Genomic DNA, 25,327 nt, shown 5'->3' on the forward strand with positions numbered 1-25,327 from the left:
AAAAACCACCACCCCCCCCGTTTGCAGAGGTGTGAGCCAGAGCCCAGATGAACCAGGCAGCGCTTGGAGCAGAGCTGCCAGAATTGGGTGCTGGAACTGCCGCCGGGGAGGGCCTTCCTTGCCCTTCTCACAGGACAAGGAGGCGGCTCTGCCCCCAAGAGGGGGCTCCCCAGAAGACCAGCAGCCACTTCCAGGGACAAAGGGAGCGGCGGGCTGCAAGCCAGGCCTAGGGAGGCCGGGAGCACTGGTGGCTTTGCAGCACCCTCTGCTGGACCCACATCATCAGTGCGAGGAGGGATGCTGCTCTGCATCTGGGCAAGCGCCACCGCGGGGTGCCCAGGTGGTCAGAAACAGGCTTGTGCATAGGAACTGAGGCAGCAGCTGCCATATACTGAGTCAGACCATTGGTCTGTCTAGCTCAGGATTGTCTTCACAGGCTTCTCCCAGGCGGCAGGCAGGAGTCTCTCTGCCAGCCCTATCTCGTTGGAGATGCTGCCAGGGAGGGGACTGGGAAAACCTTCTGATGTTCTTCCCAGAGCGGCTCCATCCCCTGCGGAGGGGAATCTCTTCCAGTGCTGCTCACACTTCTAGTCTCCCATTCCTATGCAATCCAGGCAGACCCTGCTCAGCTAAGGGGACCAGTCCTGCCGGCTACCACCAGACCAGCTCTCCTTTTCATTCATTCATCACCTCCAGACATCTCTCCCTCCCGCAACCAGTTGCATTGCCAGAGAGCCTAGACAGGGCTCACTTTTGTGTGCACACACCCATTTCTGTGTGAATGACTGAAGAGCAGGAAATAATTAAGGACCAACAAAAGGAAGGACTTGTTCACACTGTGCGCAATTCACTTATGGAATTCTCTGCCACAAGATGTGGTGACAGCCACCAGCTGGGATGGCTTGAAAAGGGGCTAGACACACGCAGGGAGGACAGGTCCATCAGTGGCGCCTAGGCTGGTGGCTGTGGGCCACCTCCAGCCTCAGAGGCGACAAGATGCCTCCGGACCCCAGTGGCAGGGGAGCCACAGCAGCAGCAGCAGGAGATGAGAGGGCCTGCCCTCCCCTCTTGCCTGGGGGCTCCCCAGGGCCATCTGGTGGGCCACTGTGTGGGAAACAGGATGCTGGACTCAATAGTCTTGGGCCTGACCCAGCAGCAGGGCTGTTCTTATGACTGCACCTGCGTCCCTTTAGAAATGGAACCTGGACACAGGCCCCGCAAATGCAGGATACAGCGGGCAGAGGTGCTCTGACTTCTGGGCCAAAGTCCAGGGCCTCCACACACCCCGAGGGCCCCCCCCCAATCCTCTTGAGTCTGTCCTGGGTGGTGTGGGACAGTTGTTGTGCGCTGAAATGTTCCTGCTCATGCATATTTGCAGAAATATACCTGTTTTCAATTCTTACCTTCTTGTGAGTTCAGTTGCTGTTTGTGCCCTCAAGAACTCACGTGTGGAAAATACTGTGTGTGTGTGTACGAGCTAGGGATGATGCTCAACTTGCTGGGGGGTGGGTGGGCTCCTAAAAGGCCTTTCGGTCCAGGCTCCCAAATTACCTAAGTGCCCCTCTGCAGCTAGGACTGTACTGCTGAACATTCATTCAGCGTAAGGTATGAAGGGGCAGGGGCCAAGGCTTGTGATCCTTTCAGAGCTCTGCTCCTGGAGGTGGAGGTTCCACTAAATTGTCGGCCCCTCGCAGGGTGCCATTTGTCCCTTCTTTTCCGCCAGTGGGAAGAGCCTCCGGCCCAGATCCAGCCAGTGATTGCCACTAATAAGGAAAGGAAAGCAAGGGGGGGAGCATGATCTCCCTCCCCCGCCCCCAATTCAAAGCAAGTGTCTTTCTAGGAGCCAAAGTGGCTCACCGCGGTTAGAGAAGAGACGCAGAAGCTCGCTCGGTGGCACCTGCTGCTGCTGCTCTCCGCGGCAGAGGGGAGGGATGGAAGCGCCTCAGGGAGCCCGGCGAGCCCCCCGCGATCGGGAAGCTCAGCCAAGCCCACCCGAGCCTGGAAGAGAGGCCGGCGGCCGCCCCCGCCCCGCTCCCTGCCAGGCCAAGCCAAGCCAAGCCGGCTCCGTCGGGGCCCTTCACGCCCCGCGCCAGCTCGCCCATCATCGCAGCAGGCAGGCGGCGCTGGCGGGTCGGTTTTCCTCCTGCCCCGTCCGAGAGCCGCGGGCAGCGGGCCAAGAGGGAGCGCCGCTTCCCCGCCTCGGAGGGATGGACGCGGAGGCGGCTCCCAGCCCGACGGGACTCTCCTCCTCCTCCTCTTGCCCGCCGCCAGTCCGCGCTCGCTGCCGCTGCTGCTGCCGCCCCGAGCAGGAGGATGCTGACTCTGAGCGCGTGGGACGGGCCGCCGCTGAGCCTCGGCGAAGCTGACGAGAAGCCGGCGCAGCTCCTGCGGGTGCACTACGGCGGCGCCCTGGAGCTGGCCGGGCTGGGCCAGCTGCTCACCCCGACCCAGGTAGGGAGCGCCGACTCGCTTTGCCCCGGGCTGCCGCCGCCGCCGCCGCCGCCAGAGGTGCCCCGCTTCGCCCGGGCCTTGGGGGTTCTCTAGAGGCTGCCCCTCCCGCGTGGTGTGCGGCTCACCCAGCAGAGCCGGCGGAGGGCCCCTCCACAGGCCTCGAGGCCCGGGCTCCCGAACGACCCCGGCGCACCTCCGGCTGCCCCTGGCGCCGAGCCGCGCTCCCCGCCGCCGCCGCCGCGGCCCTCCAGCAGTGCCCCCCCTCCCGCCGAGGGGGCGGCCCAAGGACGGGCGCCGCTGACACCCTCCACACTCCAAACTGCCTCTTGCTTCCCTCCTGCACGGCCGCGGGGAAAATGCCTTCAAGTATTAAAAACGGCATTTTCGGTTTGGAAGAGGCTGGCTGTGCCCAGCAGCGTCGCACTTCCCGGCTACCTCTGGAGAGCCCCGGCTGCGCAAACCACCCCGCCCCTTCAAGTCCTGGGATGTGCTCCGCTTGGCACCAGAAGGTGCTGCGGGGAGGCTGCTTTATTACTGTTAATGCAAAATGGCTTTGCTGGGTCAGTTACATGCTGCACTGCCGAGGAGACGCATCCCCACAAAACCGTTTGCTCTGTAAATGGTCACAAGACACTTATTTGGGGCAGCATAACCAACTAGGGACATACAGTAGAGGGGCCTGTGTTCGCCCCTCTCCCGGGCAGTCCCTTGGAGTGAGGGAGATAATGATTAAAAGAGGGAGGGGGAGAGTGGGGGGGGGGAGGTTCTTAGAATCCATCTGCTCAATTATAGCTACAACCCAGAGCGATTGATTAAGTGCCGACAGGTCGGTGTCCACTCTTAGCGACCACATAGAGAGATCGATTCTCTCCAGGCTGATCTGTCTTCCACTTGGCCTTGAAGGCCTCTCCGTGGTGCATCCTAGAGCCCCTGGTGGCGCAGTGGTAAAACTGCCGCCCTGTAACCAGAAGGTTACAAGTTCGATCCTGACCAGGGGCTCAAGGTTGACTCAGCCTTCCATCCTTCCGAGGTCGGTAAAATGAGTACCCAGAATGTTGGGGGCAATATGCTAAAATCATTGTAAACCGCTTAGAGAGCTCCCGCTATAGAGCGGTATATAAATGTAAGTGCTATTGCTATTGCTATCCATTGCTGTCCTCATCGAGTCCATCCACGTTGCTTCTGGTCATCCTCTTCTTCTCTTGCCTTCCACTTTCCCCAGCATTACGGACTTCTCAAGGGAGCTGGGTCTTTGCATCATATATGATAGTTTGAGCCTGGTCATTTGTGCCTCGAGTGGAAATTCTGGATTGATTTGTTCTATGATCCACTTGTTTGTTTTCCTGGCTGGCCATGGTCTCCTCAAAAGTCTTCTCCAGCACCAAAGTTCAAAAGCATTGATGCTTTTTCTATCTTGCTTCTTCAAAGTCCAGCTTTCGCATCCATAGAGTGTCACGGGGAAAACCATCTTCCGAACGCTTCTAATCTTTTTAGGTATAGACACTTCATGGCATCTGAATATCCTTTCCAAGGCCTTCATTGCAACCCTACCAAGTGCTAGTCTGCAGTGTATTTCTTGACTGCTGGATCCTTGACTGTTGATGGTTGATCCTAAAAGGCAGAAGCTATCCACCACTTCAGTGTCTTCATGGTCAGTTCTGGGGCTGGTTGCTGTCCCCATTGTCACATAACAATGCAATAAATTGAAATTCCTGATGCATTACTGGGGAGGGAATGGCCATGCCCTGAAGCTACAGGACAGGGGTGTCCAGCTGCAGCCCCTCCACTGGGGAGGGGCTGCAGACATGCCGACAAGGCATGGAATCGCGCAGCTCTACCTAATGAATGGCCAGCCTGCAGGCAGCACAGCTCTCAGGCAGGAGAGAGAGGAGCCGGTTGCTGCTGCCAGGAACTGCTGCCAGGAAGCAGAGGCAGCTGCACTTCCTCTGATGCCCTTCCAGCTCATCAGGATGAGCTGCTATTGTTTCTATTTATTTATTTATTTATTTATTATTTGAAAGCTGCTTTTCCATTTAAAAACAGAAGAGTCATTTCAGGACTAGGCTAGGCATTCTTGAAACCAAGAACCTTCCATGGCAATCTGGAGTGTGCCCTAGAAGTGGGCCAGGAAGGCCTCTCCATCCCCACCACTGGACCCTGAAGTGGAGGCCCCACAGCCGGGCATTATTGGCTCTGCCCTCGGGCCATTGTTCCACCCAGCCAATGGCAGGGCTCGGAGCCAGCCCCTCATTTGCATGGCTGCCACTACATAAGAGCCCTGCCGGAGGGAGGTCCCCAGCCTTTGCAGGGGGACACCGGAGCTGAGCCGGAGGGGAAGGAGGAGAAGGACATCCAGAGGTTCAAGCCATGGCCGCCGTCCGGAGAGGCCGGAAGGGCCACTCCATGCGCCAGAGGAGCAGAAGGCAGAGGCGGCCGCGGAAAGGCCCGGCCGCACGCAAGAAGCTGCCTCCCTCCAAGCCCGAGAGGAACCTGTGCAACATCCGCTTCCCGAGGAGCAGCTACCTGCAGACCTGCCCCCTGGTCTCCTGGTACTTCAACCGGCGGGTGCGGGATGGCGTCCTCTCCTTCCGGAGGGCCAAGAGGGACCTCCTGCGCCCCTGCGTGGGGCACCCCATCCAGAAGAGGCCCCCCCAGGCAGGCAAGCCGAGGGCCCGGGCCTGCCCCGACTTCCTGAAGGTGGCCCTCCGGGAGGTGGCCAGCAAGAAGCGGGCCCAGTGGGTGGTCCCTCCCGACAGGAGGAGGAGGAGGCGCTACTCGGATGAGGAGATCTTCTACCGCCTGGCCAGCCCTTTGGAGGAAGAGGGCGCTGGGCCCACCCCCACCGATCACGCCTGCGCTCAGGAGGACCCGGGGCTGTGCTCTCCGGGGCCCCCCCAGCCCGCTGCGAGTGAACTGCAGCTCTCAAGCTAGAGGAACAGCCCCCTCTCTTCTCCAGACTGCAGGCCCAGCCCTGAGGAAGACCAGGGGAGGGGGGAGAGAGAAGAAAAGAAAAGAAAAGAAGGCACCACCTGCCCAAAGATCCAGGAGCCGCCAGGAGACCTTCTGCACCCAGACGCCACCCGGAGCAGCACAAGCGCCTTGCCGCAAGACCCGGGAGGGAGGACGCTGGTCCGTCATCTGCGCTGGGGGCCACACGGCCCACCCCACGAGAGGGGATTATTTATGTCCTTGGTGACGAGAGCCAAAGGGGAGAAGAAACGGAGACGACGAGAGGGCTGTGGGCTCTGGGGTGCTTGTTCTTTCCTCCAAGGAGGTCCTCCTGGAATACCACTAAAGCTGGATCTTTTGCCACATGCGCTGGGTGCAGCCGCAGTTTTTCTTGCAGTCCAGGCCTATCCGGCCCACCAGTGCAGTATCCCAGGGCCCCTGTCCAAGAGTGGTGTTGCTGGTGTCTAATCAGCCGCTCTTTTTAGATTGCTGGGCCGTTTTTGACTGGGGGGGGGGAACCTTATTCCTTTCTCCTTATAAACTACTTTGAGACAGTTTTGCTTGAAAGGTGGGGTCAAAATGCCACTATTACTGAATCCACTAATTTAATTTCATTGTGTGTTTTTGGAAAAAATGTGACTTCATTTTAGTTCATGGGGTTACACAAAATTTGGCATTCAACATGAGGAAGTTCTATCTTGTGGTTTGAGCTCACATAATTGATATTATTCTTTGGTAGGTAATTTTCAGAACTTCAATCAAAACAGAACTTTGCAAATTTTAGAGTTTGGATCCTGATCGCTCTGTTGGGCTGAATGAAGGGTTGCCCAAGTGAGCAGAATTAAAATATCCCCTGATAACTCTGTGTTGTTGTGTAGCGGGTGGGGTGGGATACCTGTGCTACCAAAGTGAGGATGGTGTTCTTTGAGTTTGAAGATTTGTACCTGCCCGATTATTGTACAGGCCTGATTAATGAGGCCTGTGATGCCATTAATCTGGAGAAGCATGGATAGTTACTTCTGTCAAACAATGCTTAACAGATGATTGATTAATCATCACATCAATACACTTCTTGTACCCTTAACATAATATATAATAAAAACAGTACCCTTAAAATAATACTGAACAAGATCAGCAGATTTTCACTAGAAAAGAAAATGTATCCTAACTGCAGAGGGGACTCCTACCAAAGAACCTTTCCATATGTCACAGCCGTAGTGTCAGTATAATTAAGATAGGGAGTTGTTTCAGCATTCTACCATTATAAATCCTGAACACATCTGCCCAATTTTACCGTGATAACTAAACTGTCTGCCCAATCTGCCTGAAAGTTTGCAGGCATCCACTACGGGACGCCTCCCCAATACCCCGCACCTTCAGTGCAGAGCTGAGGTAAAGTGGCTGAGATGCAGCAGTTTAAAATTTGACCCTTATACTCTTGGAAACAAGTGTGGGCCAGTCGGGTTATTCACTGGACGATGCAATACAGGTGAAACTGTGGCATCCCACTGAGGTCATCTCTGGTGCATCAGTTCATCACATGCCTGCTGCTGGGAAGGCTTCTTCTGCAGGAAGCACAGCCCATGGGAACCACCCAATGAATGTGGCTGGCGATGATGAGAGTTGTAGTTCCACAACAGCTGGAGAGCACAAGTTGCCTACCTCTGTGTAGCAGATTACAGCCTTTGTCTCAGAGTAAGCCCATGTGAGGGAAATAAATGCTGAATCATCCCTGCTGAGCTGCCTGGCTAAGCTCCTCCTAAAACTATCCTGTATTATCGGTAGGTTCAAAATACTGCCTCCACCACCCCTTTTATCTACAGAAACTCTCTGGGCTTGGGGTGGGCTAACCCAGAAAGAAAAGAAAAAAACCCTCTTAATTTGGCTCTTGGACAAGTACAAAAACCTTTCACGTGTAAGCCTACCCGTGGTGAGAAAACTGAGGACATGTTTGCACCAGAAGAGTCCCCTTTGCCCCCCTTTTCCTAAGTTAAGAACCAACTCAGAGAGGCTTGTAAAATTATTCAATTACTACAGACTGCTTCTGTCTGAGGCTTTCTCAGCTTTTAAATACAGTTAAGAATACTTAGTAGGATTATAAAAACAGGTTGTCTTAATGCACGCTTAAATGTTTATAGAGCCTTTTGCAACACCTTAGGTAGGGTGGGCATAGGCTAATGTATCTTATTTCAACACACTCTCTTACTAAACCACTTTCTCCTGCCCTAAACTTCCGAAGCCACTAGCCTTGGCTTCCTTTTCCCTTGAACTCGCCAAACTCCTGTTGAGAATCAAGCCCCTGCAGTTCTATCTCCCAAGTGCTGCAGTCATCCTGTTGCCACAAACTCCATTGCCACATGTCCCCCTTTGCTCCTCCAGCACAGAGCTTCCTTTCTTGTTCCCAGAATTCCCAGCAACAGCTCTCTAGTTCCCACCCACCCCCTGCTGGACTGATTGGGCCATCTCTGTAGGTCACCACCCTGTCAGTCAAGACAAGGGTTCACTTCCGATTAACTCTTTAGAGAGGAGACTGGTTACTACACCCTGCTCTCTAGTAATCCTAACAACTGTCCTCTCAGCTGCTAGAGCGCTTGGGAGATTTCTTTCTCTGCCCCAGCTACAGCGAAAGAGCACAGGCAAGGAAGAAGCACTGCTAATTAATACTGTCTGGAGACATGGGGCTCAAATAAAGTAGTTCACTTGGGAAGTCCATCTGGGAGATAGATAAGGCCTATGTGCCTTGCTGCTAGCTACATACAGGAAGAGGGAAGGGAGTTAGAAGAAAGTCTTGTCTCTCCAGGAGAGAGAATGAAACCTGAGACTGTCAGTCAGGGGAATCAGAGTAGGGAAAGCATGGTCAGAAGGGAAATGCCCTTACTGGCCCCTCGTGGTCAATAGTCCTGCTGGTGCTCAGAGTCCATGCCCTCAGGAGATGCATCTCCAACAGAAGGCAGACCAGGACCCATTCCAGGGTGGAGGCCATGGCCAGGGGGACCCTGGCTTGCCTAAGGGAGTCCTTTCTGAACCATGGGGCCTGCAGCCCTGACTGGCGTTACACCAGCGGTGAGTTTCGCCCTTCCAGGGCCCAGTTCTCACCAGCTAAGGTAGGGTGTGCCCTCGAGTCGGTCTCGACCTATGGCGCCCACAGAGCCCCGTGCAGTATGCGATTATGCCTTTCAGCATCTTCCTCTATCGCTGCTGCCCTACACAGGTACCAGAAAGGATTCGAACCGGCCACCTCTGGTTTGCTAGTCCCCGCATTTCCCCACTGTGCCATTAGGTGACTAGCTAAGTGTTTATGACCTCAGTTGCTGACTGGAAGGGGAAGCAAGAGCCTCCATGCTGCTGCTGCTGAGTTACTTTAATCAACAGTGTAACCCTATGTGTTTACTCAGAAGTGCATCCCATTGCAATCAATGGGGTTTACTCTCCAGTAAGTGTGTGTAGGATTGGAGCCTTCTGGGGAAAATGTTCCAAGCATTGACTCCTCCCCATACAAGGAAGCTCAGTGTCTTTCTTGCTGCTACAACCTACCGCACAAGTGGCTATTAGTTCATTGGTTACCCACATGCATTGCCAAAGATCCAGCTTTATTAGAATTTCATGGCAAACTCCTTGGCAGAAACACCTTGGATGCAACAATCCTCTCTTTTACTGCCGTGGGGATCAATTTCTCTTTGTCTCTTGTTACCAAGGAAATAGATACCCTAATTTCCTTTCCCTGAGGTTCAGAGATGAGGCACCCTTCCTTCCTTCCTTCCAGGTGAGTGCGTTGTTCGTGAAGCGCAGGGCAGGCGGAGAGTCTTTTCTGTGTGTGTGTGTGTCCGTCCCCCCCACCCCGTGTTGGACTGCCCAGGTTTCAGGACTGGCACCAGGGTGCAGGTGGTCTCCTCAAGGCTCTTGGATCTTTGGCAGGCGGGGGCTTCTCGTCCTCTCTTCTCCCAGGTCTTCCTTAGGCCTCCGCTTCCTGGTCGGAGAAGGGGGGGGGCTGTGCCTCTAGCAAGGCACCTGTTGCAGCTCACCTGCCGTGGGGGGCGGGGGTGCTGCAGAGGAGCAGGCGGGGCCTGAGACGGCGGCGGCACAGTTGTCTTTTGGAAAACTGGCCAGCCGGTAGAAGATCTCCTCGTCCGAGTAACGCCTTCTCCCTTTGGCAGAAGCAGCCGCCCACTTGGGGCGTTTCTTCCCCGCCACCGCCTTGTGTGCATTTTTCAGAAAATCCGTGCAGGTGCGGACGATGCGCTGCTGCTTCTCCCTGTGCTTCCGGAGGAGCATCTTGCGGGAGGGGTCTCCCCTGGAGGGACCGGCAGCGTGCCTGGCCTTCCGGGGCAAGAAGACCTGGCTCTGCATCCACCTGCCGAAGCTCCAGGACATGAGGGGGCACTTGGTTGAGGAGCCTGGGCTTGGGAGCCTCAGGACCCCCCGGGGGCTCCTCCGTGGCCTGGGCAGCAGCTTCCTTCTCCGGATCGGGCTCTTCCGCAGCCTGCTTTGCTCCCTACTCCTCTTGCGCAGAAAGTAGCCCTTCCGGCCTCTCCGGACAGCAGCCATGGCTTGAACCTGTCGTTCCCCTTCTCCTCCTTCCCCTCCGGCTCAGCTCCGGTGTCCCCCTGCAAAGGCTGGGGACCTCCCTCCGGGCAGGGCTCTTATACAGTGGCAGCCATGCAAATGAGGGGCTGGCTCCGAGCCCTGCCATTGGCTGGGTGGAACAATGGCCCAAGGGGAGACCCAATAATGCCCGGCTGTGGGGCCTCCACTTCAGGGTCCAGTGCTGGGGATGCAGAGGCCTGCCTGGCCCACTTCTTGGGCACCCTTGCAAGGGCTGAGTCCTGGTTTCAAGAATACTTCGCCTCCTGAAACACCCTTTTTTAAAAAACAAACCAACAACCAACAGCCAGGAAAGCCACTCATAAGTCTAAAAAATAAATAGACACAGTCGCAGCCTGTCCTGATGAGCTGGGGGGGGGGGTTTGCTCCTCTCTCTCTCCCCTCAGATGAGAGCAGGCTGTCCATTCATCAGGTAGAGATGTGCGGTTAACTGTTCAGCTGTACCTGATGAATGGCCAGCCTGCAAGCAGTGCAGCTTTTGGGTGGGGCGGGAGAGGGAGAGAGAGAGAGAGGGAGGAGACAGCCAAGCTGCCTGCTTTGGCACAGGACGAGCAGCTATGGAACAGAAACAGAACTCCACACAAGCTCCACGCCACCCTTGCATGAAAACAGGGAGTCTGTGCCCCTACTCTGCTTCCCGGGCTGGTTCCCAGTATAGGTGCACAACGGGGGGTGGATGGGTTTCGGGGTTTCGGGCGGGGCTGTGCACGGCCGTCGTGATCAGAACTGGTCTCAACCCCATCCCGGTAATGACCGCCAGGGCAGGCCAGAGCCCATGCACTCGATCCCCGGTGTGGTCCAGATTGCCTCGAGCCAATGCCTCCGTACTGGAACAACATCCATGGGCCTGGGGACAAAGAGCAAGAAGGGGCCCCCACCGCGTGCACCCCAGGCCACGCCCCCTGTCTGACCCCAGGCGCAAGGGGGCGGGGCAACCTCCTTGCCTCTCCCTCCTCTCCACTGTGATGTCCAGAGAGGGGGACTCCAAGGGCGCTTTACCCAACAGCGCTTCCATTCAGAAGGGAGGAGGGAAGAGCAGCCCTGACCCTGCCCTGCGCGGCTCCGTCCTCCAAACAGAAAGAGCTTCTGGCAGCCCCCTCCCTCCCCACTGCTGCAGGAGAGCAAGGGAGCGTGTGCATGTGCGCATTCCCCGGGCTCTAATTGTTCAGCGTGAATGTGAGAAATATTGGCAGCAGGGTGGCAGTGGTGGGGCAGCCCCCCAGATGGCAGGAAGCCTCTGCTTGTGGGCCCCGTGACCCAGGGACATTTGCCCTCCCTGGCCCAACGGACCCTACGCCTACGCTTTGGGGACATCTTCTTTCTCTCCCTCTCTGTAAGCTGCGTTGAGAACTTCTTGTTGAAAAGTAGTAATAATAAAACAACAATGAAACATAATATATGATTAATAATGTTTAGGCAAAGTCATGGTGGTGGTGGTGGTGGAGGGAGGTCTCTCTCTGGCTGTGGCCCTGATGGCGCTTTGGAGCTTCTGTGTTCAGGAGCAGCCGTGGCATCTCTCTGGATCCCAGCTGCTGAGAAGGGAAACCGCTGGGGAGGGCTCTTGCCTTGAGGGCATCCTGGAAGTATCTGGTGGGCCACCGTGTGGGGTGGGGGGAGAAGGGAGGCTGGGCTGGGCTGGGGGGTCTTGGCTCTGACCTAATGGCTTTAAAGCAGAACCATGTCCGGCAACTCCATCCCAGTGCTGAAGAGAGGCACCCCGTCACCAGCAGGCAAGTGAAACCAAACGCTTGGCTCGCTCTGCGAGGAAGAGGCCCTCCACACCCCAGTTGTGACTGCAAGCAAAGGATTATTCCGTAACACACTCCAGATGGTTCCTTTGGGCAGGCCACGCCACTTGCAGCTTGGAACGGAAACAGATCTCCAGGGTCACTAGCCAATCTAACCTGGGCGGCGGGGGGGGGATTCTTCTCTGACACCAAATCTAGCAAGGAGGGCAGTCGCGCAAGGGGAGCTTGCTGTGATTTCCACCTGAATCAGTTTGGTTTGTTTGCCTTTTCTCTGTTTCCAAGAACTGAATCGGCTCCCTCTCATTCAGCCTCCAGATTCCACTAACAGGCGGATCCCTTCTAGGAGGCTCACAAGCTCGGCACAAAAGCCAAGGCTTGTGGGAGGGAAGTGCAAATCAAACCAGCTCAGTTCGAGGGCTCGCCCTCAAGCCGAACCAGGCCTGGGGTCAAGGTCGAGCCAACCCCCCTGGGCCAGTTCGGGGGTGTCGGGGATGTTTGTTTTATTTTTAAAGGTGGACTTACTGCCACTGAGGCATTTTGTGGCCGGGGGGGGGGGACGACGGACTGCTGCAGCTATGGGGGGAGGGGTCTCCGGTGGTTCCCCCTCCCCCCGGCAGCCTCCCCTTGGTGTCCCAGCTGGGCCCCTCTGATCGCACAGCAGCCATTTGGGAGGCCGCTCTGCATGCGCATGGGCCATTTGTGTGCCCGGATCGTGACTTGGCAGCCCTGGCACCAGAGTCCACTCTAAGTTTGATCACCAGTGAGCAGAAAGAGTTTTGTTCTGGGCGGCAGTGTCAAGGCAGTGTGGGCACAGAACTCTCTCTCTCTCTCTCTCTCTCTCACACACACACACAAAATTAATGCACCGCGTGAAGCAGTCTCTCTCCCCGCTCCCAGGCCCCCACCTTGACATTCTCCCGGCCCCCCATTTCCCCCTCTCCTCGGCTGGGCTGCTGCCGCCTCCACCTCCCCCCCCCCCGGCCAGGATGTGGGGACCTGTAGTCTAGCAAGATCCAGGCACCCGCATTTGGGACCCCCTGATCTGGATGACATCCTGTTTCACAGCAGCGGCCAACCGTTTTGCTTTAGAAAAACCAAATGTATAAAAATACGCAAAATAGGGATTAAAACTTTCCAGGGTCTACATTATGCCCCAGCCATGCACACACCACACGGGTGCTTCCGAATACTGATATATGACATGACTTTGGTTTGATCTCAAGGGACTTAATGTGCGGTTTAAGGGTGGGAGTTCCCAGCAAGCGGGTGTGTGCGTGTGAGATTTGTGGGAGTCTTGTGCCAGCTACCATGGAGCAAAGCAAACACAAATAGATGCGTCATGCCTTTATGAAGCTCTTTGTTATGAATCGAAACCTGATTTGAATAAGCCACAGAAAGGGAGGAATAAGCTGGGGAGAGACTTCTGCATTCTTCTCTTTACGGACTCTGGAACGCACAATCAGAACCAAACTTCTCAAAAGCAAACAGCTGCCTTCCAGCCTCTCCGGCACAACCGTCTCTGATAGAAGAGTCCCTTCTCTGTCTCTCTCCCTTCGCAGATCTTCTTGGTTATAAAAGCCTTCTCTGTGCACACAGACTTTTGCAGAGAAGTCCAACGGAAGCGAAATCTGCTAGAGCCCTTGCCTGCGTCTAGGCAGGCTCGGCCTGGCTTAACTCCAGCCCCTGCACAGGAAGAGAGTTCCAGAGCAGAGCCGTGGCTGGCCTGACACTCGGCAGCCTCCGCCGCCCTCCCACTCCCTGTAGGGATGCCTGCTCCAAAAGCACGCACGGGATCTGCCACATCAGATCAGGGCTGCTTCTGGAGCTCCTTTTGGCACTTGGGAACCAGCCCAGGAAATGGTCGCGGTTTAGGAACAGTGTGCATAAATGGTGACTTTGTCTGCAAAATACACACCCACACTCCAGCAGCCACCCAATCTCTCCTCAGAGGAGTGCTGAGGGGAGCCGAGAGGCCTGGCGTGTTCTCCTTCCGCCATCTCTGCTCCAGACCAGCTTTCCCCCAAAGCTGCTGCTTCGCTCTCTAGCCCTACTCTGAGTAGGCTGTGCCTGCATTCAGAAGATGTCCACACACTCCTCCTACATCCCTGGAGGATGGCCTGCGCGGGGAGAGGGACAGTTGGAGTGTGACCCTGAGGATAACATCGACCGTGGGGTCCTTTGGGGTCCTGTCCCTGGGTTGGGATTGATTTGGGGGCACTGTTTGGCAGCGCCTCCTCCTCTTTCGTTTGTCTTTCTTCTTTCGTTCTTATTTATTATCATCACTTGAGTTGTTAGCAACAGCAGATTTTTAAGCTTGGAAGATTCCACCTCTTTACTTTCCTTAGATAAAGTGAACCACCCATGTGGAAAAGGGCAGATTTTGCAGAGGAGTTCATGCAGGCCATGCTGAAATGGAGTGCAGTGGGGAAAGTACAATGGGAAGACCTTGAACTGAATGGCTGGTAGATTTTGGAAGTGCTAAGGATGCTGATGGCGAGCAGAGGAAAAGCAAGAGTTCCACAAAGACGCGAAATAAGCAATGCCTTTTAACTGGAAGCAGCTTTTATACTCAAAAATAACCTGCCAAGGAAACAAAGCATGGGCACCATCCAGAGAAAGGATTCTTCTCTGCACTTTCAGGTCTGATGGTCTCAAGGGAAAAGTGACTCCAAGCACCTTCCCCCACTGACACCTGCGGGGGGGGGGGGCTTGAGGTTACCTGGAGTGAGCACCACAGACCTTCCCACCAGGAAGGGACATCCCACAGCCGGGCATTATTGGCTCTGCCCTCGGGCCATTGTTCCACCCAGCCAATGGCAGGGCTCGGAGCCAGCCCCTCATTTGCATGGCTGCCACTACATAAGAGCCCTGCCGGAGGGAGGTCCCCAGCCTTTGCAGGGGGACACCGGAGCTGAGCCGGAGGGGAAGGAGGAGAAGGACATCCAGAGGTTCAAGCCATGGCCGCCGTCCGGAGAGGCCGGAAGGGCCACTCCATGCGCCAGAGGAGCAGAAGGCAGAGGCGGCCGCGGAAAGGCCCGGCCGCACGCAAGAAGCTGCCTCCCTCCAAGCCCGAGAGGAACCTGTGCAACATCCGCTTCCCGAGGAGCAGCTACCTGCAGACCTGCCCCCTGGTCTCCTGGTACTTCAACCGGCGGGTGCGGGATGGCGTCCTCTCCTTCCGGAGGGCCAAGAGGGACCTCCTGCGCCCCTGCGTGGGGCACCCCGTCCAGAAGAGGCCCCCCCAGGCAGGCAAGCCGAGGGCCCGGGCCTGCCCCGACTTCCTGAAGGTGGCCCTCCGGGAGGTGGCCAGCAAGAAGCGGGCCCAGTGGGTGGTCCCTCCCGACAGGAGGAGGAGGAGGCGCTACTCGGATGAGGAGATCTTCTACCGCCTGGCCAGCCCTTTGGAGGAAGAGGGCGCTGGGCCCACCCCCACCGATCACGCCTGCGCTCAGGAGGACCCGGGGCTGTGCTCTCCGGGGCCCCCCCAGCCCGCTGCGAGTGAACTGCAGCTCTCAAGCTAGAGGAACAGCCCCCTCTCTTCTCCAGACTGCAGGCCCAGCCCTGAGGAAGACCAGGGGAGGGGGGAGAGAGAAGAAAAGAAAAGAAAAGAAGGCACCACCTGCCCAAAGATCCAGGAGCCGCCAGGAGACCTTCTGCACCCAGACGCCACCCGGAGCAGCACAAGCGCCTTGCCGCAAGACCCGGGAGGGAGGACGCTGGTCCGTCATCTGCGCTGGGGGCCACACGGCCCACCCCACGAGAGGGGATTATTTATGTCCTTGGTGACGAGAGCCAAAGGGGAGAAGAAACGGAGACGACGAGAGGGCTGTGGGCTCTGGGGTGCTTGTTCTTTCCTCCAAGGAGGTCCTCCTGGAATACCAATAAAGCTGGATCTTTTGCCACATGCGCTGGGTGCAGCCGCAGTTTTTCTTGCAGTCCAGGCCTAGCCGACCCACCAGTGCAGTATCCCAGGGCCCCTGTCCAAGAGTGGTGTTGCTGGTGTCTAATCAGCCGCTCTTTTTAGATTGCTGGGCAGTTTTTTACTGGGGGGGGGGAACCTTATTCCTTTCTCCTTGCTTACAGTTTACATAGAGAAAGGAAGAGGGTTATTGAGGGATGAGATGGTTGATTACCAGTTGGGACAGAAGTGGTGCAGGACTCCAGTGGAGACAGGGAACCGGGTGTGTGGGCAGCCCCACCACAGGAAGGCCCCAATCCTGCAAGTTCCTGTGGAGGTTGGGAGGGCCCTGGGAGTGTCCGGAGGGACCTGGAGGCATGTTCCAAAGTGTGTGTGTGTGTGGGGGGGGTGCTGGTGGTGGGGAGAAGCTCCGCCCCCCACCCAAAGCCACTCCCCCAGACACTGAGCACACCTGCTTGGCAGCCACTCACGCCTGCAGGGTGGGCAAGCAGGCCTCTCTCCTGCGGCCCACCCAAAGGGCCTTTGGCTCACCACTGTGGCAGTAGGTGGGGGCCCGTCTCCTTCCCGTTCGCTGCCCGGCATCAGTGACCTAGTCCAGGGTTTCCCACCCGGTGGTCCCCCACCGAGGCTGCTGAACTACAACCCCCAGGGTGAGAGTTCAGCAACGTCTGCCCTTGTCTGTCCCTTCCTCATTAATATCCCACACAAGATTTTGCCATCTGACCCACAGGTGTTATGGGGGAGGGTGCGGGGGGGGAGAGAAAATAATCCATGTGGAAGGCACCCAGTTCTAGACATCTCACCCCTTTCTATTGCCTCCAACGCTGGATTTTGTATCTGCTGTATTGTCCAAGGAAGTCTGGGTAACCTAAGTCGCCATTTCCCCCCTTTGATCCTCACAACAGCCCTGAGAGGTAGGGTGGACTGAAAGGGAGCACTTGGCTCAAGGTCAGCCAGTGGGCTTCATGGCTGGGGGTGGGGGTAGGATTTGCACCCAGGTCTCCCTGACCCTCCTCGGACATGCCCTCAGCTGCTCCTGCTTTGGGGGAACCAGAGGGCCGGAGAAGGACTCTGCCCAGAAACAGCGTCCCAAGGCTGCTCTGCCTCAGTTTCCCCCAAGGACTGCCGCGAAGGCCTTATGAAAGGCAATCAGGGGCAGTGTTGACCCAGCTCTGGACAAAGGCAGGCCGGCCTCTCCCTGGTCACTTGCGGTCTTGGGAGCGACGGAGACAGGGCTTTTGTGCTGGCGGCCTCTGGCCTGACCTCCTAGCCCAGGGATTTGCAACCTGGCTTCCCCAGATGTTGCTGGACTACAGCGCCCGTCATCCCCAGCCAGAAAGGCCAAAGGCAGTTGCACCCCAGCAACACCAGGCGGGGAGTCCCCCAAGGTTGCAAACTCTACCAGAACCACTTCCCTGCCTGCAGCTCCAGAGTTTGGCTGGTCAAAGCATTTAGTATTGCCCGGGGGGGGGGGGGATCGAGACTAAAGCCAGAAAAGACCTCTCCTCCTCCACCATGACTTTGACTAAACTCTATCTATCTATCATTAATAATACTACTTTTCAACAAGAAGTTAGGAACAGAGGAAGCTGCCGTATACTGAGTCAGACCACTGGCCCATCTCGCTCAGGCTTGTCTACACAGACTGGTAGCAAATTCTCCGAGGCTGCAGGCAGGAGTCTCTCTCAACCCTCCCTTGGAGATGCTGCCAGGAAGGGAACTTGGGACCTTCTGCATGCAAGCAGGCAGGGGCTCTGCCCAGAGCGGCCCCCTCCCCTAAGAAGGGAATATCTCTCATGGAGTCTCCCATTCAGATGCAAACCAGGGAGGACGCTTCTTAGCAAAGGGGACATTCATGCTTGCTGCCACAAGGCCAGCTCTCCTCCCATAGTTCACACAGCAATTTACAGAGACAGGGAAATGAGATGTCCTCAAAGGACTCGCCATCGAAAAAGAAACACAGCGGAGGTAGATCCCCTTCAAAGCTCGTGGCCCAGGAGTAGCTCAGCCTCGCCAGCCAGCCGGGTGCCAAAGAAGGCAGAGCTGCCTCTGGTTCCTGGCAGTGGCTCCTCTCTCTCTCTCTCTCCCCGCCGGAGAGCTGTGCTGCCTGCAGGCTGGCCGTTGGCTGCGCTGAGCTGCATGGTTAACCGCTCAGCTCTACCTGACGAATGGCCAGCCTGCAGGCAGCGTAGAAGAGAGAGGAGCCACCCGAGCTGCCAGAATCCAGAGGCAGCTGCACCTCCTTGGGTGCCCCCCCCCGCTCGTTAGAACGAGCCGCCATTCCATCTCCTGGCCGAGCACCCCGGGGCGGAATGGTCAGGTGCCGGGGCTTGTCTCCGGAGCCGGTTGCCAGCCAGGACAAGCGCAGGCTTCTTGGCCATGATCCAGCTGGCTCAGGCACGTGCCCGCCTTGAGCATGCGGAAGGCTGCGCCGGATCCTGACCGTCAAGGACTCACCAGAACAAGAGCGAGGAATGAAAGAGCGGGAAGCCCTGCGGGGGGCGGGGGAGTACGGGGGGGGGGGAAGTTGCTGGCTTCCTCTCTCTGCCCTGCCGGGACTTAAGGTGTGTGAAGCGTCAAGGGCTGCTGCAGAACACGGAGGGGGGGGGGCAGGACCCTGGAGAGAGAGAGGGAGGAGGGTGTCCCCCGGCGAGAGAGAGGACCACAAGCAGCTGCTTCCACTTGGGGAGGGAAGCCTGCAGGTTGGACCAGGATACACACACACACACACACACACACACACACACACACACACACACACACACCCACAGACATGATCCTTCTAACACAGCGTGGCTTTAATTCTGCCAGGTCCAGAGTCGCCCAACCTCCCTTGAGTGGGCCGGCTCTGACGCCCAGAAGCTCTACACCTTGATTCTGACCGACCTGGATGTTCCTAGCAGGGCGGACCCAAAGCTCAGGTGAGAGACTAGTGGGAGAAGTGGGTCGGGCTTCTCTTGGGATCCCCCCCCCCCCGGTGTAGGCAGCTTCTCTGCCGGAGGCTGGTGTTGCAGAGGAGGAACTGGGCCGCCATTCTGCATTCTGGGAGCATATCCCTGAAGGCACCGCGTTCAAGGCCAGTGAGTGCCGCATGGGCCTCCTCACACATCACGTCCGGACCCCCCCCCCCCGGCACTTCTGGATTCACACGACCACTTCTGGGCGCTCCCCGCCCTCTGCTGCTTCATGGGGGGGGAGCAGATGGGAGGGGGGGAGGGAGGGATCCCCGGCCCCCAAGAAGGCCCTTCCAGGCCGTGCGGTCAGCAGGAGAGCCTTGGCAGTGGGGGGGGGGCAGCTGGGTGAGCCTCACCCCGCCCCATTGGTGGACTGCCTGTGGTGTGGGGAATATGAAGGTGTGCAAGGCCATGCTTGCTAGCTCTGTGCAGTGCTTCACTGTGCAACACGCAGCAGACAGCCCATCACCCGGGTACTGCAGGAACCACGACATTTTGGGAAGACGGGGTGAACTGCGGGAACGGAAGCGGCTTCCACGAGGGCTGTGGGTCCTCTCGCGCCCTCTCCCTGTGGGTCCAGCCCTTGCCGAGATCCGTGCCAGGAATCTCTCTGCCGGCGGAGGGAGAGACGGATTCCAAATCCCCAACTCGGATAGTTCTAAGAAACGTTTGGGGGGGGGGGTGTCTCCCAAGGGAGGCGAAGCTGGCTGTTTAGAGAGGCTGGGATGCAAGGAAAGCGACCCTGAGAAGTTCCACTGGAATTAAGAGGACACGTTTGGCAACGCCTGCGTGATGCTTCCCAGCTCAGTGTGCAGCAGCTCTGAGGAATCTCCCTCCTCGTGCCAGCCGGGGTCTTGGGTGGCTCATGTTAGTGCCAAGATGCGCAGTCCTCGGAGCCAGAGGCCTGGCGGGACTCCCCAGGTCTGTGAGGTGACTGTCCAGGGTGCGGGGAAGGACCCTGGAGGAGGAAGGTGGGTGCTGGATTCTGCGTGACTCTCTTCCCCCGCTTTTCAGAGAGTGGCACCATTTCCTGGTGGTCAACATGAAAGGCAGCAACCTGGACAGCGGATGTGTCCTCTCCGATTATGTTGGTTCGGCCCCCGCCAAGGGAACAGGTAGGCAACCCCTTGCCCAGATGCCATCGGACTGCCTTTCGTGGTCTCCAGCTTGTCACAGGAACACACACACAGGAACAGAGGAAGCGGCCATAGACTGAGTCAGACCCTTGGTCCATCGCGCTCAGGATTGTCTTCACGGACTGGCAGCGGCTTCTCCAAGGCTGCAGGCAGGAGTCTCTCTCAGCCCTGTCTTGGAGATGCTGCCCGGGAGGGAACTTGGCACCTGGATGCTCTTCCATCCCCTGCGGAGGGGACTCTCTTCCAGTGCTGCTCCCACTTCCAGTCTCCCCTTCAAATGCAACCCGGGCAGACCCTGCTTAGCTCAGGGGACCAGTCCTGCTTGCGGCCACCAGACCAGCTCTCCAGGTCTTCCAGAGCTCTGCCTCAGTGGGCAGCCGCAGGGGCACAAGGGGGGGGCAACCTCCCCTCCCTTCCCTGGCAAATGGTGGGTGGCCCAGGCAGCAGTGGCAGGGAGGGGGGAGCACCTTTGTCTGGAGTGATGGGAGGCTGGCCAGGGCAGGGTGTGGAGGGAGGGAGGGAGGGAGTGTCACAGGTGGGGGAGGCCAAGCAAGGGCTCCGGGGCTGGGCAAGGCAGGCAGAGACCTGGCTGAAGGGTGGGGAGGAGGGAGGAGCCGCTTGGGCCTCCTCCGGGCTTGTCTTCCAGGGATTAGCTGTGTGCCTCCGAGGCCTGTCCCGGCAGGGTTCCAGGGGTGGAGATGGAGCTCTCCTCCCTGACAGAGTCTGGGCTCCTTCCCTGGCCGAGGCCACGGGACAGCCCAGGGCTCCCCCAACAGGGCAAGGCCCTCTGTCTCCCGGTGGGATGGAAGCCTGCTCCACAGCTTGGGCCCGGAGGGGAAGAGGCCGGGGAGGTGCTGAGGGGGCCTCTTGGACCCCAGCAAGAGGGGGGGGTAGCCTTGCAAACCAACACAAGCCCTGCAGCCCAAGATGGCGCTCGTAACAACAACAACAACAACAAATATTTATAGACCGCTTTTCAACAAAAGTTTCCAAAGCAGTTTGCATAGAGAAATAAACAAATGAGATGGATTCCCTGTCCCCAAAGGGCGCATAATCTAAAAAGAAACTTAAGACAGACCCCAGCAACAGCCACTGGAGGGATGCTGTGCTGGGGGTGGACAGGGCCAGTTGCTCTCCCCCCGCTTGGTAAAGAGAATCACCACGTTCAAAAGGTGCCGCTTTCATAACTGCAGGAGCTCACTTCTGGAGCTCCTCCTCACCCAAGTCCGGTTTTCCTCCCCCCTCCGCCATCTTCTAGGCCCTTCCTTTGGCCCTCTCCTCCTCCTCCTCCTCCTCCTCGGTCCCTGGGGCCTGGGTCCTTTTGCCGGGCCCAGGACCCACCCATGTCCTCAGAGTAGCTCCGCTAACTGCTGCCAGTGGCTTCAGTTTGCCACAAAACCCTTTGCAGTGTGGGTCATCATTCTTATGACCCACACAGGACACCTCCCCTCTCTCCAGACTTCTCAGCGTGGCATTTAAGCCTCTGATTAACAGGGCACAGGATATGCCCCTTTAGGTAAAGCGAGTAGGGGGAACAAACATTCTCCCATTTGCTTATGAATATGACATCTGTGGAACTCATCCCTCGAAACTGGGCATGTGTGACCTACTGGACGCAGCCTGCAAATGTGCCTGATTTCACAGCAGTCCGATAGGAATGGCCACAGGAACAGCAAGTTCAAAAGGACTTAAAACTGACTGCCAATTTTCCCGTTTGTAGACAGGGCTGTCATCTTTCTGTCAAACATTGATGAAAATGGTGGAAGTCAACTGTTCAGGCTTGTCTAGGAAGGCGATCCTCAGTCAGGTTGATAATGTGCTGAGAGTCGTTCAGAAGTCACGAAGGGCACCGTGGGACACCTTTGCGGGTGCCAAGCACTCCACCCTTCCCACCCTGATCCAGGCTTTAAAGCCAAAGGGAAAGTCCTGGGTGCGTGGAGGGCAAGGGGCCTGGCTGCTCACGGGGCATGCCTGTCGAGGCATCAGCCTCCAGTTCCCAGAGCCTCAAGACTGGGCTTAAGCTGGCAGAGCTTTTGACTGTTGACTTAAAAGGCAAGCCCTGGACAAGTTCTGGCTGACTCTCCAAATGCCTACGGAGGGGGCAGGCCTGCGCCTTGGCAGACACACCCTTGCTGCCTGGATGCCCTTTTGTGTGAAGGATCAGGCGGTGTGTCAACAGGTTAGCTGACAGCCCAACCACACAGGATCCAGTCATGGCAGTTTCGTTGCCTCTGCCCGCTGGCTGGAGTCCCTCTCCCTCTCTCTCTCCCCAGCCCTCCCAAGCTCAGTCCCAGCATCCACGGCGCTGCTTGCATTGCCAGATGGCGGACCTGGTGTCCGTCAGCGCGTCACTCAGCCAGCGCGTGCACCTCGTGCTTAGATTCCTCGTATCTTCTTGCCATCCGGGGGCCGTCAATGGCAAAGGCCGTTGGGAAGCGTTGGCCAACAGCAGCTGGGGGCAATGATCCCTATAACAGGGTTTTCCAGATGTGGACTACAGTTCCCATAATCCTCAACCAAAGGCCACTGCAGCTGGGGAGGCTGGGAGTTGTCGTCAACAACATCTGGGAATCCCCGCTACAGAGGAGACTGGCTGGGGCCCCTGAGGTGGAGAACTCCCGTCCCAAGTGAGTCCAGCCTTGCGGGAATTGTGCATCGGCTGAACCTGCTTGTCGCCCCCAGGAGGAGGTGGGAAAAGCAAAACACCAACGTGTGGCGGAGAGCAAGAGTCCAGGTCACGGCAGCCACTAGCTCAGCCTCGGCCAAAGTTCACCCCGTTGTGGCTGGGCCTACTGAGCCGGGGTGGGGCATGGGGTGGCCACGGGGGCACCGTTGCCTCTGCTTCCTCGATTGCTCCTCTCTGCCCACACTGCCTGCAGGCTAGCCATTCGCCCGGCAGAGTGGCATGGTTAACGGCACCAACGACCAGCCTGCAGGCAAGGCGGCTCTTGGGCGGGGTGGGGGAGGGCGAGGGCGAGGGAGAGAGAGAGGAGCAACATGCGCTTCCGCCTTGGCGCCCGCACACCTCCACCCCGCTCAGCTGGCAACACTCTCCTGTCCTGTTTTTGCTCCACGCAGGACTTCACCGCTACGTGTGGCTGGTTTACGAGCAGCCGGGGCACCTGACCTGCAACGAGCCCATCCTGAATAACCGCTCGGCTGCCAAGCGGGAGAATTTCTGCTCCTCGTCTTTCCGGAAGAAGTACCAGCTGGGGGCCCCTGTGGCGGGTGCCTGCTACCAGGCCGAGTGGGACAGCCACGTGCCAAAGATCTATGAGCAGCTGAATGTTAAGGAGTAGGGTGTGTGTGTGTGGGGGGGGTCCCCTGGAATTCTGGCTCCCCGACAATGGGCCCTCTGGCCAGTCACCCAACGCGGTCCCTTTCTCGCAGCACCAACACCCAAAGGAAGCCCCTGGAGCACCTGCCCACCTTCAGGCCCTTTTCCCTACCCAGAGGCAGTGGTTTGCCCCTGGAGTGGCTTAAGGCCCGTCCAGGTCAGCAGAGGCCAGCTGGTGTTGGGGTAGCGAGGATGAATTGTCACCCTTTTGCCAAGCAGGGCCCACCTTGGTTTGCATTTGGGCGGGAGACGTTCCCCTTCGGGGAGGGGGCACAAGCTCAGTGGCAGAGCATCTGCCTCGCATGCCCAAGGGCCCAGATACCCTCCCTGACCGCAGCATCTCCAGGCTGGGCTGGGAAAGACCCCTGCCTGCAACCTGGCGGGGGGGGGGGGGAGAGCCACTCCAGTCGAGGGGAGAGGCAGGCGTCTCTCCCAGCCCTACCTGGAGATGCTGCCACGGAGTGAACCTGGCACCTTCGGCATGCAAAACCCAGGCTCTGCCACTGAGCCAGGCCCCACCCATCACCCCCCAGCCTCAGGAGGCCTGCCCGGCCTGCTTGGGGAAGTTGGGCAGAAGAATCTGAGTGCATCCAGGCAACACTTGTTAATGTACTGGCTGGCCTGTGGTGCAGCATCACGGAGCTGTCCTGCGGTGCCCTGGGGCTAAGCAAGCCCCAGCGGTGTGCAGAAGAGGTCTGCAGCACCCGCACCCCTGGGACTCAGCACTACAGCTCCGTGACCCTGAACACCACACTCACTGTTAAAGTGCAACCAGACACGAAATGCGCAATTCGGTGGGAAAGCGGGGGGAGAGTGCTGCTCCAAAAAGAGATTTGTTCAATTAAAAAATCCAAACCATGCAAAAGTTGTCTTGTGATAGCCGATGTAAAAAGTGGCTGAGGACCATGTGGAAAGTCAAGGGCGTACGGCAGGCTTCTCTAAAACCCCAAACTTTGACCATGCAAGCTACTGCCATGAGACAATATCTGAAGCAAAACGTCAGTAGATCATGCTCAAGGATATGTATGCAACCCTCATTCCCCTTGGCTATGAATCTGTTATAGGCCTGTGCAAATTCGGATTCAAAAATGCAGGTTTTATCCAAAATTGCCCCAAATCAGTCAAAATCAGTAAAATCCAAATCTGATTTTTTTTATTTTTTTAAATTGAATTGGTAACATTGGAACTCATTCCAAAATATATCAAAATTAATTTGGGAAATACTTCAGAATTAGCAAAATGGAATAGGATTTTTCTCCATAGAGGTGAATGGGGAAATGGGTGTGTGCGTGTGAGGGGATCACCAAAAATCACCAGTTGGTCCTAGAACCTTGAGACTTGCCACACATGTGGGGAAGGAACTTGGGGGGTCTCTGCAGTGAATTTGAAGAGAATTAATCAATCCCCTGACTTTTGGTGAATTTTTGAAATTTGTGATTAAAACGGCTAAAAATGGTGACATCTGCCTCTATAAAACTTCAGCTAAGAAACACAACATCCAGAGCATTCCTTTTTGTTTATAACAGATTTAATACCTCGAGCAGGCTTGTTAACATTTTTCCAACCCTGGTCGCCGTCTCTAAAATTCTGTTTATTGTTGACTTGGCAATGAGACAAATGTTTTCATTAATTTTAATAAAGGAGGGCATAATTTGCATTGTATAACATATAACATATGTGGTGTGTTTGTTAAGGAGCCCCTGACAACAGGCCACTTGTAGCCCAACTCACCGGAGGAGGAGTTTGTTTTCAAACCCTGAATAAACCAGATCTTGCCTGCCTGCCGGTGGTGGATCGGCGCAATAAAATGACCTGGAGTGGGGTCCAGATCTGACCCACGGCTCATCGGTTGGCCGTCTTGGTTTTAGAACTAAGGGGCCAATAATTAGCCTCTTCTAGGCAGCCTTGATTCTCCGCTGCCTCTTGCTTTGGCAGTTTAGCTCAATGGCTGGGCTGCAACCCCATAAGAAAGTGCCACAGGCACCGAAGGGGGCGGGTACCACTCCACTGCAAATCCGGATGCGGGCAGAAGGCAAAGCTCCAGGCCAGACCGCTTCCTGGCTGCCTCTCGGTGGCCCTCTCTCGGCCAAGAGGAAAGGGAAAGCAGCCCTCTTCGTGTCCCCTCACATTTCAGGTCCAAGAATGCAATTCCTTCCTAACAAGGGAAGGATTGGCGGGGGGGGGGGGGAGCTCAGGAAGGGATGCAGTGAAGAGATGGCACCTGGTGGGCC

General features: G+C 57.0%; 2 protein-coding genes across 3 annotated transcripts in view; one reads left to right on the forward strand and one right to left on the reverse strand.

The window, feature by feature from the left end:
* DTX1 (deltex E3 ubiquitin ligase 1) overlaps positions 1–25,327 on the reverse strand; it is a 72,531-nt gene that overhangs the window by 44,143 nt on the left and 3,061 nt on the right. The window lies entirely within an intron of this gene.
* On the forward strand, positions 1,985–24,768 carry LOC128337859 (phosphatidylethanolamine-binding protein 1-like). The gene is made up of 4 exons (XM_053279318.1): positions 1,985–2,451; positions 18,481–18,590; positions 19,638–19,738; positions 22,838–24,768. Exons 1-4 carry the CDS (start codon positions 2,314–2,316, stop codon positions 23,056–23,058), a joined length of 570 nt encoding a protein of 189 aa, XP_053135293.1. The 5' UTR covers positions 1,985–2,313; the 3' UTR covers positions 23,059–24,768.

Source organism: Hemicordylus capensis, chromosome 15 (assembly GCF_027244095.1).
Source record: "Hemicordylus capensis ecotype Gifberg chromosome 15, rHemCap1.1.pri, whole genome shotgun sequence".
Taxonomy (NCBI): domain Eukaryota; kingdom Metazoa; phylum Chordata; class Lepidosauria; order Squamata; family Cordylidae; genus Hemicordylus; species Hemicordylus capensis.